We start from the raw sequence: 19,044 nt of genomic DNA, 5'->3' as shown, positions 1-19,044 counted from the left end.
TCAGAAGCGAAAAAACAGTCACCGGCGTGAAAGTCAACAAAAGTCAACGATCAACGCCAGAAAGTCAACGCGCGAAAGTCAAAGTCAACCGAGCACGGAAGACAAGCGACGGCCGCGCGGAAGACAAGCGATGGCCGCACGGAAGGCAAGCGACGGCCGCGCGGAAGACAAGCGGCAGCTACATAGGAGTGCGCAAGCGCGGAAGGCAAGCGAGCGCGGAAGGCGAGCGGCGGCTGTATTTATGAGCGCGGAAGGCAAGCTAGCACGGAAAGCGAAGCGGCGGCTAACACGGAATTCAAGCGGCGGCTGACACGAAAATATGAGCGGAGCGGAAAGCCATACGTGGAAGTGAGCGAAGCGGCGGCTGCATTAATTCTCGCTGCATTTATTGCCGCTGGTCAGCAGTGCATTTACTGCGCCGCCACAATAATTCCTGCACAGAATTCAGCTGCATTTATGTCTCCTGCACCCTCAGCTCCTGCATTTACTACACTCTCCCAGCTCCCTTAATTAAAATCCTGCACTACTTTTTAGCCAATTTTTGGCTATTTTTTATGTAATTTTTATTCTAGAACCTTATAGAAAATAGGTAGTTATTAGTAGTTATATTAGTAGCTATTTTTAGAGTTAGTTATTTATGGTTATTTTTAGAGGTAGTTAGTAGTTATTTTTAGAAGTAGTTATTTATTGGCGGTTGTAACCGCCAAGCTTCTAGAAGTTTTTCCCCTATAAATGTCCCCTCTAATTGTACCATATATATATGATACACCATAGATATATATATACACCATATATACACAATAATATACATTCTATTTTCTCAATTTCTTTTCTTCCGTATTTTTTTTATCTAGTTTAATAATACGAGATTTTCGGTTTTGTGTCGCGAGCAAACTGATTTTCTCCCCCTTTTTCTTTTAATTTCAGCATAGTATTTTAGCTAGTAAAATTCCTATCATATTTCTCCACCTCACCTTCACCCAAAAATTCCATGTTCGATTTGAATTGTTCAAGTTGGATTTCGACAAGGTTGCGGAAGGGCGATAGAAGAATCGACTATTTCAGCCCTGTTATGCGCCAAAAGCGGTTTCCGGGTAGTTCAACGTAGCTAAGTACGCGGGAGCCTTGTCGACCTGCTTAGTTGCTGTTCTGAATTCGATTTTGATTAAAGAGAGGTAATAAAAGGGGTAGAGCCACTAGCGGAACGGTTGGAAGAATAATTCATGGGGCATAGGCGGGGGTCTATTGGGTCACAGAGATTCCTAGTGACAGTAGGGTTTCTTGCTTATAATGTTCTTCGCCGGGTGTCGCTGAAGCCTCGTTGTAAATCCCCCAAGATCAAGTACCAACCGAGTCGATAATCAGCTTAAGCGAGCAAATGCGATCACATTCATTTCTCCGAGCCACCCCGCAATTATACATATATTTTCCGCTATCACGCTATCGTCATCCCGCTCATTTCATCCATGGAAATCTAGTCATTAAGGAACGCAAAAGTCAGACACAAACGCCTCGCTTCATCCCTTTCGAGACACGTATATTTTATCGCTTTTTAGTTAGATTTAATTCCTGCAATTGATCTTTTCAGTTTCTTCGATTGCATTAACTCATTGCACTTTTTCTAATTAAATATAGGATATTCGCATATTCCCTGAGTTCGACCCGGACACTCACCGGTTAAAGAGATTTTTTATTTTTGACGAACTTTTTGGAGTTACTACACGAACACGCACGACACTATTTTCATATATCATTTTTTTTGTATCTTAAAAGATATTTTAAAAACTCTCCAAAAATCTTCGATCACGCAACACTCCCTTCTTTTCTATTTCATTTTGTCTTCACACTCTTTTCTATTGTAATCTCTAACCGTTTACAAATAGGTCGTTAATTTCGCACGAAATTGGAATGGAAATTGACTCTCCCATAGTCCGGTGAGTGTGAAATGGTAACGATAGATCACTAGCCTAGATTCTGGCAAACACAAAGATCCATCTATCCCAATTTGTTACGGCCATTGGACAATAATCCATTTCTCTTCGGAGAAGACCCACCTTGTTGTTTTCGAAAGGAACATATGTTCTTGATTGATTTCTTGTAAATATCGTATGTGTGGTGAATGAATACCAAATCTCAACCCTGATGCATTTTTCATTCGTTTTACCTATCTCCCTTTTGGAAAGCAATATGTTAATAGTAGTGAGGTAAATGTCTAATGTACTTCACTTGTTCGACAAAATGTCACAAAAAATGACATGTATTAGTGTAAGAGAATTTAATAGTTTTTTGTTCAAAGTATTGAGTTATAATTTCAGTTTTCAGGGATATGCACTATTTTGGGGTTTTAATCAACAATTATTGATGTGCATTTATAATCTATTGCAGTATGGTGTTGAAGTTATGGAGAAAAATATTGTGATGATTGGTAAAAGTAACATTGTTAAATTGTCTGTAGTCTTACCTCTTCAGGTATTGATATATATATATATTGTATATATAATTATAATTGATTTTAGTCCAGTAGGTTTGGATTAGTGTGTAAAATTTTATATTTATGTACTATAATTGTACAATTAATTATATAATCACATATGTTTTTCCTAAGTTATTGAACATCAATATTATATCCATTTATGGGTAGAAGCATCTTGCTAAAGTGACTATTTTTCATCTATTTACCAAAAACTCAGAACAAATCTTAAAGCTGATATCTTAATTGCAGTTGTAGAAGTACTCAATTTGGTTTGTGATAGTTAGTTAAAGCCAACTGCAATTGTCGTAGATTTTAAAAGGTGTAACTTTTTATTTTGATAGGATGCGCATCAATCATTTCCTTGTAATTACTTTTGGCATGCTAAATATAATGTAATATTTTATATAAATATGCAATAATAAGAGTATTGTTGCATTAAATCTCTTTTGTAAATTTGATGTATTATGGTAGATGAACAGAAAGTATGGATATCTGATGATGGTCTTTTATATATGACTTGTCCACAACAGAGGTTTCTACAAATGTAACAGAGGTACACCGAAGTTGTGCTGGAGTACTTTCTTGCTCAACCGAGTTACTATTTTTTAAAATGCTTCTGACTGATTGATGTTCAATTTTGTGAGTGTGCGACAATTTGGACAATTATGTTATGGGTCCAAATATTTTAGAAAATATGTGTTTGTCCTATTACACAAAAAGCAATTGAAGTCCTAGTAGTAGATTACAACTCGCGCTTTCACTTGAATGTTGTTGTGTGTGTTACGATGTGGATTACGATGTAATAGGTCTAAAGATTTTCAATTCATGACAACAATTATTTACTCTAACGACCAATATAATTTAACTGTGTCATTTATGACTTGTTTAGCCATCTACAAGTGGGGGTTGAACTATAATTCTATATATACAATACAATACAACTAAGTTATTTCTGATTTATTTAATCATCTATAGTAAATATATGTTATTTATCTTTTCGTACAATTTAGGATGTCGTGAGAATACTATCACGATGAATTCATCCTTAGTTACCGATAAAAAGTAAATATTTTGAACAAAAAAGGTCTATTTTCAAGCGCATGTTATCAGAGTATATGTACTCGTTACTAAAGTATATTATACCAGTATTATAGGTACGTAAGATCCGTGACAAGGTATGTCGGTATTTGATGCAGGTACGTAAGAATGTGCTTCGGGTACAAACACCGACATTCAAAGTATGAATGATGATTCCTTAGGTATTTTCCTTCTAGTAGCAGGTATCCGTGAATATGGTTGATTTCAATTGATCCCCTGACGAAGGGGCACAAACTCGGTCAGAGTACTTCATCTCCTAGCCTCGTTGGAAAATTTTAGGTATTGTATGTTTATATTTGACAGCTCGTGCCATGCTTTTCAATGGCAATACCACAAAAATTGTATGAGTAACAAAAAAACATAATTTATCTAAGTTACGTATGACTTGTTTAGCCACTCATAATAAATATGTGTTGTTTACCTTTACATACAATTACGGAATTCACGCAAAGGTTTCCAGGCATAGATAGTAGTTACAGGAGCATATGAGATACTAGTTCTCGGGTATATTGGTAAACAACTGAGGTACCCGTTGATGTTAACCTGTGTGAAGGAATGACATGTTATAATATTATGTTATTTCCATAGTGTTTGAAATATATTATTGTGAATGCAATTGGAAATAGTATTAGTAGATTAATACCTCTTCATTATTAATCTGTACAGTCATTGCATATGCATCACAACTAAGTACTACCCTTACCAACAACACAACTAAGTAACCCCATTGCCTATTGTTCACCTATATGAATCATGTTGTTAATTTTTCTAAAATTTTTTTTAATCTTCTAGATTGGTATAATGGACTATGTTAAAGATGAATACATCTCGTGTACGGATATTGCTAAAGATAATGTTATACTTTACTCAATGTTCAAGATATGAAGTATTAGACCCCCTGGCATAAGTAACTTAACTTGGGGTATTTACTAGCTTAATATAGGTATATTATTAAATAACTGAGGCCTGTCATGTTTGACAGGAAGTACGTATCAATGTGATAAGTGCATAAACCTTCGCAGTATATGTATACATTTTTCTTTCTTATGTGCATCACTAATATAGTCAGGTATCCATATATACACTTTTTTTCATTGCAGACATTACTTCAACCATTGCAATGTCTTGTAATGAATTAATTAATTCCAATTGGGGAGTAATATGCATAACTTTTCTAGCTCATTTCTGTCTTTGTACATGAATAACCTTCATAACTAATGAATAACATGTATATGAGCATATATATATATACAGTTTGGTACTTCGATCTAGTTAGATGGGTACATCGATCTATTGTGGAGGTACAATATGTGCATTATTGCAATTTTAACCATGTGAAGAATTAATCATATAATCATTCATGACACAATTTATAACATTACTCCAAACATTAAGTTTCACCAAATTTAACCAACGATTAAGTCCTTCAATAGATCTGATAGTTAGAAAAAAATGTTCATATTATATGCGATATTTGATTGATTTTTATTGGATTCTACCTAATTTATATGCGTATTGTTTATTTGTTATGTGCAGAGGGCAAATATCAAATTTAGCATAATTGGTAGAAAAAGGAAAGAAAAATTCAGATTTGCACCACCTACTTAGTCATGGCCATGACTAACTATATCCTTCTCACATGAGAATTTAATTAAAGGCCAAAAAGCCCAACTACAAAATAATTAGGGAAAAAATTAAATAAAAATGGAGGATCACACATTTTAGAGGGGAGAGAACGGTCAGAGCAGATATGCGCAAGAGCAAAAGACTGACAGACTCATAGATCGCGCATGAGCAAATCGACATAGAAGATTTCCCCCCCACTATAACTTTATATTTCTCTTTTGTTCTTTGTTATTTGATTATGGAGTAGATACTTTTCTGGTTTGAGGGGGTTTGAGGGGTGATAAACTTTTGGTTTTTTTTTTTGTTTTGGAGATTCTTAATTTTCTTTATAAAAATTCTTTTTGATTATCAATATTTGTCTAATTCTGAGAATAACGTTTGTGATTGTTAGATTGATTGAATATTTTGGTACTAATATTTGAATTAGTCTGATAATATAAAGTCAATTCAAGTAGGATATCCATAATTGTATTCGCACTTGAATAGGTGACAACCAGATTGAATAGTTCCTTCCCGAGGGTTAGACAATCAAATCTAATTGCTCATCTTAGGTAGTAATTGTTTTGAATTGGTTTTTTTTAGATTAGAATGAGATTAGGCAATATTTCTTATGGGCGCACCTAGGTTTATTTGCTTAATTAGGGGTAGTTAACGGTCATACCTTAATTGCCTACACTGTAAGGAAAAATTGGTTGTCAGATCTTGTTGATAACTATAACCAATTTATTGATACTTTAATAAGAATTAACTTTATTGAATTGATGATAAAATACAAGTGTCATAACTGCGTCATCCCTTGAGTCAGACATCCCCTTAATAGCTAGTTCTCCCTTAATTTAATTGCTTTCTTATTTTATTTTCATTAGATAATAAAAGAAAATTATCCCCTTTATTTACTACATTAGAACGCAAAAGAGTGAATCACGCAATCCCTGTGGAGATGATCCATTTCCCTGTATTACATTAAATTGTGATAACAGAATAGGTTAATTATTTGATTGACCGCATGACAGGTCAATTTTTGGTGCATCTTAATACAATCTCATCGAACATGAGGCATATCAAACTAATTTAACTAGGAATTCAATCGAAATAACACACTACCCAAATCAAGCACAAATAACAAAACCCAAATCAATCCCAAATCCATCCAAAGTCATTACAACGTTCACTTACCGTGTGCTGCTCATTGGAATATACGGTTTGGAGGTGGACCTTTTAGTATTTTGGCCATAATTTTACCGCGATAGCTCTTCATGTTATCAAACTCGCCACCAATACTGCCGGATTCTCATGCATGTAACACTCGTAGAATATACAGACCAATGGTACTGCAAACCGATTGACAACCAAATTGTATTTCTTACCTGATCTGTAAATAAATACCATAAGTCCATATTATTCAAATCTCGAATTTATTTAAAAGTTTATCGGAATCTATCAGGAGTATGTAACAACACATTCCGAGTACACAGTAGTCCCCTAAAACTATATTACTTAGCAAACTAATCCTGAAAAATGCAACTCGGGGTACCTAACATAACCACATTTACCAAGTCATAAATATGACTAATTACCGAACAATCAAACAAAAAAAATATATTTAAATATGCAACTCCAGGTAACTAAACAAAATATATACTTATAAAATTAACTAAAATTATAGATTAAGAAAATAAAATCACCCAAAATTGGAGCCAAAATAAAACACCCAACTGGGGTACGTGGGCAAACATACGAACGATTTCAAACTCAGTTAACAAATAAATGTATCAATCACCCAGGGCTCTTCAACACCGAACCGATCGAGGCATACAAACACTGGACCAAGGCTTATACCCCAAACAATCGAACAAACTACGATATAAAATACTAATGTCGACAAAATAAAAAATAAAAAAAGGTCTTACTGTTTTCTTTACCATTTCTGCATAGATCGGTCGCTACTTGATCGCCGGGGGTTGGAGAATGTCGGTTCTCCTGAAGATGGAAGAGGTAGGGTTTAAAATCGGGGTGAGCAGAGTTATGGGAGATTTTCCAGCCTCAACCCCTGTTAAATTATAGGTAACGTTCTGTTTTTGCCATTTTTTTAATTCGAAAAAAAAAAAGGCACGCAATATTTAACTAGAAGTATAAAGTTATAATGGGGTAGAGCATGAAGTAAGGAAGTATTGATTAATCTATTTCGAGTACCTGTAGTGTATATAATGGTAATTGAGAGAATATACAAATTGGGGAGCTATAATAAACTTGATTCATAAAGTAGGACTACAGTCTAATTAATTATTAATATGAACTGAATTACAAGTGGAGTTCACTTACATGGATTTTCGCCCAACTCTCCTTTGTTTATAAGTTTTAGTATGCTGGTTTAATTTTATATTCAGTATATATGTTTAATCTTACTGTTTTTGGAGTAATGATGGCCCAAATTGGAGTATGCTTTATCGAACGATCAAGATTCATCCTCGAAATATGAGTGGGCTAAAGTATATTGTGGGCTACGCATTTGGTTGTATCAAGTGCGGGATTGGTTATTGGATTGCGAAATTTTCGATCTTAGTAATTTTCATTGACCAAAAAATGGTAAAATCCAAAAAATCTTTTATTCTCCTATATTTATTGTATAACAAATTACATGCAAACTAAAACACAATCAAAAAGATAAAATAAAAGGAACAACATAAATTTAGATAAAAATAGTATATAAATACAATAAAAGAATTTATATCTATAACAGAAGGGGAAACTGGAGGGATGAAAACTAGAATTGAAGAATCAAAAGGAGCACGGGTTCACAAAAATGCTAGTCTTCCAAAATTAATAAATAGTGCGTCAATCATATGGTCTTATTAATTGTATAATAATTTATGACAATTATATGATCGAACAATCAACTAACAAGTGTTGAAAGTGAAAAGGAGTTTCGATTTAGAAAACCATTCAATATTTGAAATTATTTTCTTTAAATGCAATGCAGTTACTTGAGGTGCTACCTAAATAGTTGCTGCACTGGAAATGTAGACCAACAAATTTTAGTATTCAAATGAAGATAAATTAAGTTGAAAAGTTGTCTTTAGAAAAAGGCAGTAATATTTTATGAAAATCTAGCTGGAATTGAACGGCTATAGAATTTTCAAGTTTTATTTGTAAACTCTGCCCCAAGGTTTCCTGAATTCAGTTATAACTTTTACTTTTGCCAGTAGTCAACCAAAAATGCTAAGAAACTCAATTTGAAATTACATAATATTTTGAGTTATTAAATTTTTTGTGATTGGGTTTGGATTACCCTCTTAAGAAAAATGCATCATATATCAGCAACACCGGCTTCAAGTTATTAAACTCGCGAATCGAAATCGCAGGCTTTTAAGACAAAAGAATCACTTTGGATACAACAATCTCTGAGCGAGAACTTGGTTATGACGCCCTCATGAACAGACAAAATTTGATCGTCCACCGTTTCCACAGTGTTTCCATTCATGGATCTTTGCAAAGGCATGAACACAAGAATTTTGTTTACGACATCGCAGGGAAGATCGCTGATCCTATCTACAGCACAATCCATCTGCATCATGGTAACTTTTATGTACAAATCGTTCAGTTTCAAATGATGATCCTGTAAATAGTTAAATCTACAAATCAAAACATTGAAGATTGGATTATGCGTTACAAATAGAACTTCTATAAAAAATATTGCACCTGTGGGTTTGTATCTTCCAATTTCTAAGAGCGTTTTTCTTTTTTTACTATTTGTTGTTCGTGTTAAGATAGGAGTTGATTGTGAATTTTTAAGAGAGTAAATAATGTGTATTTAAAGAGAATTGTAATCATTGCATAGTAAAGACAAAAATAATAAAACTAATAATAATAATCAAGGTAAACGGTACTATTAAACAATGAATATGATTCAACAATCCCGAATTCGTATTTAATCTCATATGTTTGCTTTAATTTCATAGCTTTTATTCACAATGAAAAACCTCTAATGGCAGCACCAACGTAGATAAATTGATTGAGTAAATAAATATTGTGTTTTGTGTTGTTTTTGTTATAAATTTTACAACCATATCTCCATCTGATGTTCCGCGATTTGGTTGTTGGGCGAGTAGTTGGGATTAAATCTTTCGAAAAGTTTTTATTATTTTTTTCTTGATTGATAATTGTTTATACACCTTTACAAGAGCTAGCGAATATGAAAAAAGAAAATGTCCCTGTACAAAGCCCATTTTGCCTATATTAAACATATAAAATAATCTCATTTAAATCATTGAAGAATCTTTGTGCAACTAGCATCACTTATCCCAACATAAAATAAATTAGGTGTGTAATCTTTATGGATTCGGAGAAAAGTACAACCTGTAAATTTGTGGTAGTGTTGTGAAAGAGGAAAGTGACTATCTAAAGCTGGTGTTTTATGTACTTCAATAAATGATGTTTTGGTGCCAACAAAAAATATTTCTTTAATTTTCATGAATTGATTCAATTTATAAATTCACACAAGAACACAAAAGAAAATTTTTAATTGAACCATAATTGCATTCCTCACTTGTGTTAGAATGATTTTTCATTTTTTGTATTCCTGGTTTATGTTTTAATTTGCTTTTATTAGTTTATACTCCCTGAAAAGTTACTAATATCGAATTATTCCACTTTACACTAGTATCGCTATCCGATGCATGACTTAAAATTGAATGGATGCAAAATATATATATATATATATATCAAGAAACAAAAAAAAAATATATATATAACTCCATTAGCACAAATCATAAAAAAAATTAATAAAACAACAGAAAAGATGAAGAGAATCAGAAATGCAGCTTAATACAAAGATCCACAACAAAAGAATGATTCATGGCCAAAGTCAAAATTTTACACTAAACTTTTTATCTATGTAATATTTAGCTTTGGAAGATGACTCACAATAGAACAACTCCAACTCTTTTTTTGCCCAGTCCAATTCACCCTCATCTAAAGTGAAAGTTCTATCCCACACAATAGAAGAAGCTTCACAAATTTCACTTCAGTTTGAGCATCCGCAAACAATTTCATCTTCACAATTTTGAGGTTGTTGTAAGGAATATTTTGCTTCTGTATGCCTTTCAGATACTTGGCAACTTTCTGTGTCTAGTCAGCGCTAATTGAATCACTAACATGACTCTAACCGTTCTCCACAACTCCTGGGCTGCCAACCTTCAAACTGGTATATACATAGATACATACATACGTACATACATATGACAAGTGTGAGAATGAAACTATGAAAGAACACAAACCAAAAACCGAAAAAAAACAAAATATACTCGTGAAGAATACCTACATTAATGTCATTCTGTACAACTTAGGGGAGCTTCTAATCAAGGAAACAACACAATTGACATTGTCCATGATTCGAAAATTCACATTTCTTAGTTCAATAGTCTTCAAATCATTGAGCTTGCTAGGAAGTTCTTGCGGCACGCCACCCAAAGCCAGGAACTTCAATGAAAATACATAAGGTGAACTCCACATTATTTGCACCTTAAAAATTAACACAATGAATGAATTCAAAACAATTAAAGTATGCACTAATTGTACCTGCAGAAACGAGATTCCAACTTCTAGTTTTACAAGAGATTGAAGTTCACCAAAAAATTTGATCATGCTACTCCCATCTCCAGTTGCCTGAGAAGATCTAAAATTTTCATAACTGGATATTCGACAGAAACCTCCTGAACAAAAGCGTGTTTTTTGCACATAAATTCAACTGAACAAGCCCTTTAAATTCAAGACCCGGAGATTAGGAGCAGCAAGGTTGAGGGGCCAAAATCCATTTCGGTCATTGCAGTTATGAACCGTCAATGATTGAAGAACTGAACATTTTGATATGAATAGTTGTAACTCTTTAGGATCAACGAAAAGTTCTTAAAGACAAACACTAGAACGTCTTCTAAAACCATGGAATGTGGGAGGAACCTTGATGTCGGTATGGTTAAGATGCAAGTTCCTAAGATTCGGAGTATCAATATCGAGGCACCAAACCGTGGTTGGTGAAAAACATGAGCTAATCGACGAATGCTCAAACATTGGACATTTTGAAATAATACTTTCTAACCCTTCAAGAGTAATCGAAACATTCTCAAGTTCAAGTTGGATACGTATTCCTACTCTTTTGTTTCAATAACATGAGCCCTCGGATTTTATTTTAGAAGCAAAAATCTATGTTGCCTTGAAAGACTGTTTGCACCGAGGTGACACGGCTCAGCCGCGTATAATTATAACCAACATAATTTTCTTACCCACAAAGTTCAATAGAACAAATGGATTAAAAATATGTATAAAAGAAAAGAGAAGGAAGAAGAAAGATAGTGCAGAGAATGTGAATTAGTATAGATGATAACCAACCACGAGAATAAGTCTCGGACCTGAAATCAATCCACAGGTAAAACACAAACAATAGGCTAAATCCCACTGCAAAGGATTGGAAGCCACGAACCGATGGAATCACTCCAAAGACCCGATTTGAGATTCTAAATGCAAGGAAATCACTCCCTAACACTAGAAAATATAAAAGTGAAATTCAATTCAAGATGTAAAAAAAGGTTCGCATTACAATGATAGACAAGGACCTTATATAGAGGTCCTTGAGGAAAATAAAAGGCAACAAATAATAAAGGAAACAAACCAAAAGGTAAGTCTAACAATAAGGAAATAAATAATTAGGGAAGTTTTAGATATGGAATTATACTATATGGAAACTTATAATAAAAGGAAATAAGTGATGATTCCCTTGATATACTTCCATGATTAGTGATTCTCTCCATAAGTGATGATTCCCTTGATATACTTCCATGATTAGTGATTCTCTCCATAAGTGAGGATTCCCTTGATATACTTCCATGATTAGTGATTCTCTCCATAAGTGATGATTCCCTTGATAATCTTCCATGATTAGCGATTCTCTTGATCTTTCAATTGGGATTCTTGCGGGTCCCATTGAAGGCGCGTCAGGTGAGGGCTAAGTGGTCTCCAAGCATCATCCTTAAATTGATTCTCCATGAAAAAACGTATGATCAATGTAGTGACGGATTTTTGAAACTGACGAGCTCGGCTTCGAGTGATGGGTCCCACGGGCATTTGAATGCTTAAAGATTTGACGTCCTCGTCATTCCCTCCTTCTTGAAAAGCTTTCTTGTTCTCCCGAAAATCCACTACATCAAAAGGGCTTAAGTCAGAAACATTAAAAGTAGCCTGAACTTGGTACTCACCTGGGAGTTCAAGTTTTTAAGCATTATCATTAATGTGTTCCAACACTCGAAAAGGCCCATCGCCATAGGGAGTAAGTTTTGACTTTCGTAATCCTGAAAATCTTTCCTTCCTTAAGTGTAGCCAAAACCAATCCCCTATCGCGAATACAACTTTCTTGCGCCCACAGTTAGCTTGTTTTGCATAATTGTCAGCTGCCTTTCGTAGGTCATCCCGAACTTTAGAATGAAATTGTTGGACAAATTCAACCCTTTTTTCTGCCATCAAAACAAACGTGCTCATTGCATGGCAATGGCATATAATCAAGAGGAGTTAATGGGTTAAAACCGTAATCAACCTCAAATGGAGAACAATTTGTAGAGCTATGAATCGTACGGTTATATGCAAATTTAGCATGAGCTAAACATTCTTCCCAACTCTTCAAATTCTCATGAACTAAGGCATGTAATAAGCTACCCACAGTTTGATTAACAACTTCTGTTTGACCATCAGTTTGTGGGTGGTGTGATGCGGAAAACATTAATTGTGTACCTAATTTAGCCCAAAGTGTTTTCCAAAAATAACATAAAAATCGAGAATCCCTATCAAATACAATGGATCTTGGAACACCATGCAATCTAAGAACCTCTTTGAAAAATAATGAAGCAACATGTGAAGCATCAGTGGTTTTTGTGTATGGAATAAAATGTGCCATTTTTTAAAAGCGATCAACCACAATAAATATTGAATTTTTAGCAGACCTACTCCAAGGCAAACCTAATATGAAATCCATAGAAATATCAACCCAAGGGGGTTCAAGAATAGGTAGTGGAGTATACAAACCGCGTGGATGAACAATAGACTTCAACGAGAGGCACGTTCTACACCGACGAATTGCACCTTCAGCTTCGGGAGGGCGTACATAATGTTGCCATGTTTGCAGGGCCCGCACTAAGGAATACAATTCCTTATTGTAGGTTGAGTAATTCAACGCAGCGCCATGTAGCTTTTCACTGAAAAATGCAACGGGTCTCTTTTCTTGCGAGAGGACGGCGTTAATACCTACACCAGAGGCATCAAGTTCAAACGGTTTAAAGAAATCATGTAAAGCAAGTACGGGTGCACATGTAAGTTTCGAATTTAAAGTATCAAAAGCATTTTGTTGTTCACTTCCCCACTCAAACTTATCCTCTTTTTTGACGGTAGAAACTTGCAAGGCCATGGAAACTGCGGATATCACGCACGCTAGTAGGTGTAGGCCACTCTTGGATGGCTGCAATATTCGCAGGATCTACACATACTCCATCTTTTCTTACAATAAAACCCAAAAAGTTGCACTTGTCGACACAAAAGCTGCATTTTTTCAAGTTAGCATATAACTTCTCAGCCCGTAAAACATCTAAAACTGCTTGTAAATGTTCAATGTGTTTCAATAGAAGTATTATAAACAAGTATGTCATCAAAGTATACTACCACAAACTTATTTATAAAATTCCTTAAAACATGATTCATCAATCGCATGAATGTGCATGGGGCATTGGTAAGTCCAAATGGCATAACTAACCACTCATATAGACCAAAAGAAGTCTTGAAGGCAGTTTTCCATTCATCACCTTGATTCATCCGAATTTGGTGATAGCCACTTTTTAAATCAATTTTTGAAAAAATTACAGAACCACACAAATTATCAAGCATGTCATCTAATCTAGGAATGGGATGACGATACTTAACTGTTATAGCGTTGACGGCTCGGCAATCCACACACATGCGCCAACCTCCATCTTTTTTTGGCACAAATAGGACAGGTAAAGCACAAGGACTTAGGCTTTCATGAATCCAACCTTTGCTCAGTAGATCCTCGACTTGCCTTTGTTTTTCTTTTACCTCATCCGGGTTGGCTTGATAGGCTGGCCGATTAGGAATTGATGCTCCCGGGACAAAATCAATTTGGTGCTCAATCCCATGAGTGGGTGGTAAACCATGGGGTACTTCATCAGGAAAAACATTATCATACGCCTGCAATAAGTTAGAAAAACTAGATGGAAGTTTGTTAGAGTCATTCATGGAAAAATAAGTAGGTTTAGAAAGTAATAGCAAACAATGAACTCCATGTTCCAAGCGTAAAGCTTCCTTCCTACACATAAAAAAGATTAGACCTCTCACTCTCGTGTTTAATATTCCAGCAGGTTTCACCCTGAATCACAACACTCGTGTTTGATTTTTGAGTAGAAGGGTAGAGTATTTGAGAGTGGCTCGGGCCAGATGTATTTATTGGTGAGGATGAAGATTTGAGAGGTTGTGGGGTAGTTAGGCTATATGAAAGAGTAGATGCAATTGTATCCGGAGTACTTCTTGTTGCGGGTGATTCTAAGGAGGACTTCAAATTGAACTCCGCTTTTCCTTTGTTGATATGTTGTCGAAGCGGTGCTTTAGGTAACCCTACAATTGAAGCAAGTTTAAACAGATTACCTTGCATCCTCTTTGATTTTAGTTGCTTCTCCACCTTTATGGCCAAGTGTACCATCTCCTTGAGGTCCACGTATTGGTACATCTCTACCGCATCAGCAATATCCCTTTGAAGCCCATTCAAAAATCTAGACATCATTTGCTCCTGATCTTCTTGGATATCGGCTTGTAGAAGAAGTGTTTCAAGCTCCTCATAGTACTCCTCCACTGACCGAGACCCTTGTTGTATGCTCTGCAATCTCCGCAATACTTCACGATGGTAATGAGGAGGAACAAACCTCTTTCGCATGAGTGTACGAAGTTCTGTCCAAGTACGCACTAGAGCCTCCCTATTTCTGCGGCGGTTGATGCTCAATTGGTCCCACCATGCAAGGGCATAATCTGAAAACTCCATTACAGCCACACGGAGTTTTTGTTGCTCAGTTAATTGTTGAACATCAAAGATTAGGTCTAACCTTCGTTCCCATTGCAAAAATACTTCAGGGTCAGATTTTCCTTGGAACGGTGGCATTTGAAACTTGATCGAGTTGATAGCCTCATCTCCATCCCGTCGGTGATAGTTATTATGATGCCTAGGTCGTTCCCAATTTCCTTCAAACTCCTCATCATCGGGTTCGTCAAATTTGTGTGGGGGTGGGGGCCGGACGTTGCGTCTTGGCCTCAAATGCGGTTGAACATCATTTCGCCTATGAGCTTCCGGTAACGATCGGATATTCTCCTGTAACTTTTTTTGATTCTCTTCCAGTTGATCCATCCTATTATTCATCAATTCCAATCTAGAATAGTGAAGAGTTTTGAACTCTTGTAGCATGGTATTGAGAAGACCTTGTACATCAACTTGTTGAGAATTGGGTCGTACACCCCCTGCCATTAGAAATAGAAGAAAGAAAGAAAGAAAAAAAAAGAAGAAAATAACCTCACTAGAACTCTCGTGTATCACTCCACACCTTATGTACCTCTCCGTCTCGCAAAAAGGATTTAAATCAAATCGATGGAATTCTCCCAAAGACGATAGCCAAAAAATCCAAGACAGTAGGAAAACCAAAAGAAATATAAGTTCAGAATGAAGGTAGAAGACAAATAATCTAAATAGATTTTTTTTTGTTTTTTTAATAAAAGAAAAGATGATTCGAGAACTATAAGTAAATAACAAATATCTTGATTTTTGATAATAATTTTTTTTTCATTTTTTTTTTCTCTTTTTTTTTCTTTTTTTTTTGCTCTTTTTTTGACTTGTTTTTTTTTTCCAAATAAGAACCGTGATATCAATCAAGAGATTGTATCAACTAGCTCTGATACCAGATGACACGGCCCGGCCACGTATAATTATAACCAACATAATTTTCTTACCCACAAAGTTCAATAGAACAAATGGATTAAAAATATGTATAAAAGAAAAGAGAAGGAAGAAGAAAGATAGTGCAGAGAATGTGAATTAGTATGGATGATAACCAACCACGAGAATAAGTCTCGGACCTGAAATCAATCCACAGGTAAAACACAAACAATAGGCTAAATCCCACTACAAAGGATTGGAAGCCACGAACCGATGGAATCACTCCAAAGACCCGATTTGAGATTCTAAATGCGAGGAAATTACTCCCTAACACTAGAAAATATAAAAGTGAAATTCAATTCAAGATGTAAAAAAAGGTTCGCATTACAATGATAGACAAGGACCTTAAATAGAGGTCCTTGAGGAAAATAAAAGGCAACAAATAATAAAGGAAACAAACTAAAAGGTAAGTCTAACAATAAGGAAATAATTAATTAGGGAAGTTTTAGATATAGAATTATACTATATGGAAACTTATAATAAAAGGAAATAAGTGATGATTCCCTTGATATACTTCCATGATTAGTGATTCTCTCCATAAGTGAGGATTCCCTTGATATACTTCCATGATTAGTGATTCTCTCCATAAGTGATAATTCCCTTGATAATCTTCCATGATTAGCGATTCTCTTGATCTTTCAATTGGGATTCTTGCGGGTCCCATTGAAGGCGCGTCAGGTGAGGGCTAAGTGGTCTCCAAGCATCATCCTTAAATTAATTCTCCATGAAAAAACGTATGATCAATGTAGTGACGGATTTTTGAAACTGACGAGCTCGGCTTCGAGTGATGGGTCTCACGGGCATTTGAGTGCTTAAAGATTTGACGTCCTCATCACGAGGACACTCTAAGAGTTCATTCAAATACACATTACTGTATTCAGAATATGTCTTGCACCTATTGCAAGAAGTCCAAAATATGCCTTTGCTATTATGACTTCAACCTTGGTACTTGCTATTTAGACCTTTTTTGTCAGGACAAATACAACAGACACACTTAAAAATAGCACACATAATAAGAATAATAATAACAATAATAGTAATAATAATGATAATAACAATAACAATATAATTAAAGCATATATTAACGGAAAATGTGATGTATGACAAACCGGATATTCTTGACAAATAGTAAGATCAATAGTCTACTCTATTAGGAAATAAGAAAGAGCATGAGACCGTTTAAAAAAAGAATTCACAAGCAAAACATTACATTGTTGATCTAAAATCTGAAGTGAATCCACCTTGTTCGAGGACATAACTCTGTTGGACAGGTAACAAATTTAATTCAATTGTTCAATGTTATAGAAGGAAACTTTTGAAGGAAAATTTTTATATATTCCACTAAAAATATGCATTCAACACTGATTTAACTAATTCAAATTAAACAAACAAAAAAATGGGAATCGTTGTTTCAAAATCACACACTAAGCTATCAAGATGATGATATAGTATCAGACACCCAAAACAACCTGAATTGAAAACTACAAACATTAACCCACGAGATTATACCAAATTTAAACAAACATACTATTTAGTTGCCTCATATCCCCTAAAAAATGATTCAAAGACTAATTACAATATAAAACAACAAACGGAATATCACACACGAATCCATAAAAGGCTAAAATTAAATCACCATAATTGAAGAAGGCAAGAAGAGAGACAAGACTGATGTTGAAACAAAATGTCTCCAAAGTTCCACGGCTCAGGAACGGCGAGACAGAGATTGCAGTGGGATAACTGAGAAGAAGAATGGGTGGATTTAGATTGTAGGGAGAAGTGCGCAGCCAAAGAGAGAAAGCAGAGGTGAGTAAATGAATTGTGTCAGACCAAGTGTAGTATCTTTATACTTAGGGTTTTTGGAGTAATGATGGGTCCAAATTGGATTATGCTTGATCAAGCGGCCGAGATTCATCCTCGAAATAGGAGTGGGCCAAAGTATATGGTGGGCTACAAATTTTGTTGCATCAAGTGTGGAATTGGGTATTTGATTGGAAAATTTTGGGTCTCAATATTTAACGTTGACCCAAGAATTCAACAAATACTCCACCTAATTTTTTAGCTCAAAAAAGTCATTAAATAGCATGCATATCATATTCTCTGACTAACAGTGACAATTTTTTACAAAGATTGTGTGGTGAAACATTCAACAATCAAGTACCAATTATGAAAAAGTTTTGATTCAAAGAGTCAATAATACAAAACACTTAAAAAACCAAAAAAAAAAAAAAAAAAGAAAAAAGAAAAATTGAGAAAAGAAAAAAAAAATCTGAAAACCATAAAAACATATATATATATATATATATCAAAACGTCAATAAAAATCTGAAGTAAAGAATCACATGAGATATTGGGGTTCACAAAAACCCTAATATTCCAAAATCATGAAATAACATGCAAGTCATACTCTCTCACTAATAGTGACAATTCTTTACAATGATTGTGCGATGAAACATTCATCAATCAAGTAACAATCCTGAAAAAAAAAATTGATTCAAAAAAGTCAGTAATACATTGGGAATTACCTTTTTGAATGCAATGTAATTAATTGAGGCTCTAGATGAAGAGTTGCTGCATTCCAAAAATAAAACAACAATAGGTTTTAGTACTCAAACGAGGATAATTTATCTGAAAATTATGCCTTCAAATAATCTGATCATTTCTAATTCTATGTTTACTTTTTACCACAACCAAATTCGTGACTAATACCATTATTGGTTATGAAGATTTGGTTGCTGATATTTCTTCGCTAGAAATGTTCAATTTTTGGTCGTGTTTATCGCTATGAATTGTCACTTTTTTGGTAGTTTGCTATTGATTAT

General features: G+C 34.7%; 1 protein-coding gene across 10 annotated transcripts; it reads right to left on the bottom strand.

Annotated features, from left to right (window-relative positions):
- Window positions 1-8,476: 8,476 nt before the first annotated feature.
- On the bottom strand, window positions 8,477-18,034 carry LOC127240867 (uncharacterized). Of its 10 annotated transcripts, XR_007836407.1 has the most exons (7): window positions 17,860-18,034; window positions 14,153-17,185; window positions 13,600-13,774; window positions 13,265-13,483; window positions 10,775-10,861; window positions 10,518-10,675; window positions 10,316-10,397 (listed from the first exon to the last, which is right to left on the bottom strand). XR_007836407.1 is itself a non-coding variant. In XM_051259715.1 (5 exons), the coding sequence occupies exons 2-5, from the start codon at window positions 14,561-14,563 to the stop codon at window positions 10,358-10,360; spliced, it is 696 nt and encodes a 231-aa protein (XP_051115672.1). In that variant the 5' UTR covers window positions 14,564-17,185; window positions 17,860-18,034; the 3' UTR covers window positions 10,316-10,357. The 10 variants fall into 10 exon arrangements, 3 of the variants coding, with proteins under 3 accessions (XP_051115673.1, XP_051115672.1, XP_051115674.1); XR_007836404.1 differs by having other exon boundaries at window positions 10,775-10,871; window positions 13,265-13,774; XR_007836403.1 differs by having other exon boundaries at window positions 13,265-13,774.
- Window positions 18,035-19,044: the final 1,010 nt, after the last annotated feature.

This window comes from Andrographis paniculata, unplaced genomic scaffold (assembly GCF_009805555.1).
Source record: "Andrographis paniculata isolate CXL003 unplaced genomic scaffold, ASM980555v1 Contig80END, whole genome shotgun sequence".
Lineage (NCBI taxonomy): Eukaryota > Viridiplantae > Streptophyta > Magnoliopsida > Lamiales > Acanthaceae > Andrographis > Andrographis paniculata.
The sequence above is the reverse complement of the archived record's forward strand: the minus strand, read 5'-3'. Positions and strand labels throughout refer to the sequence as shown.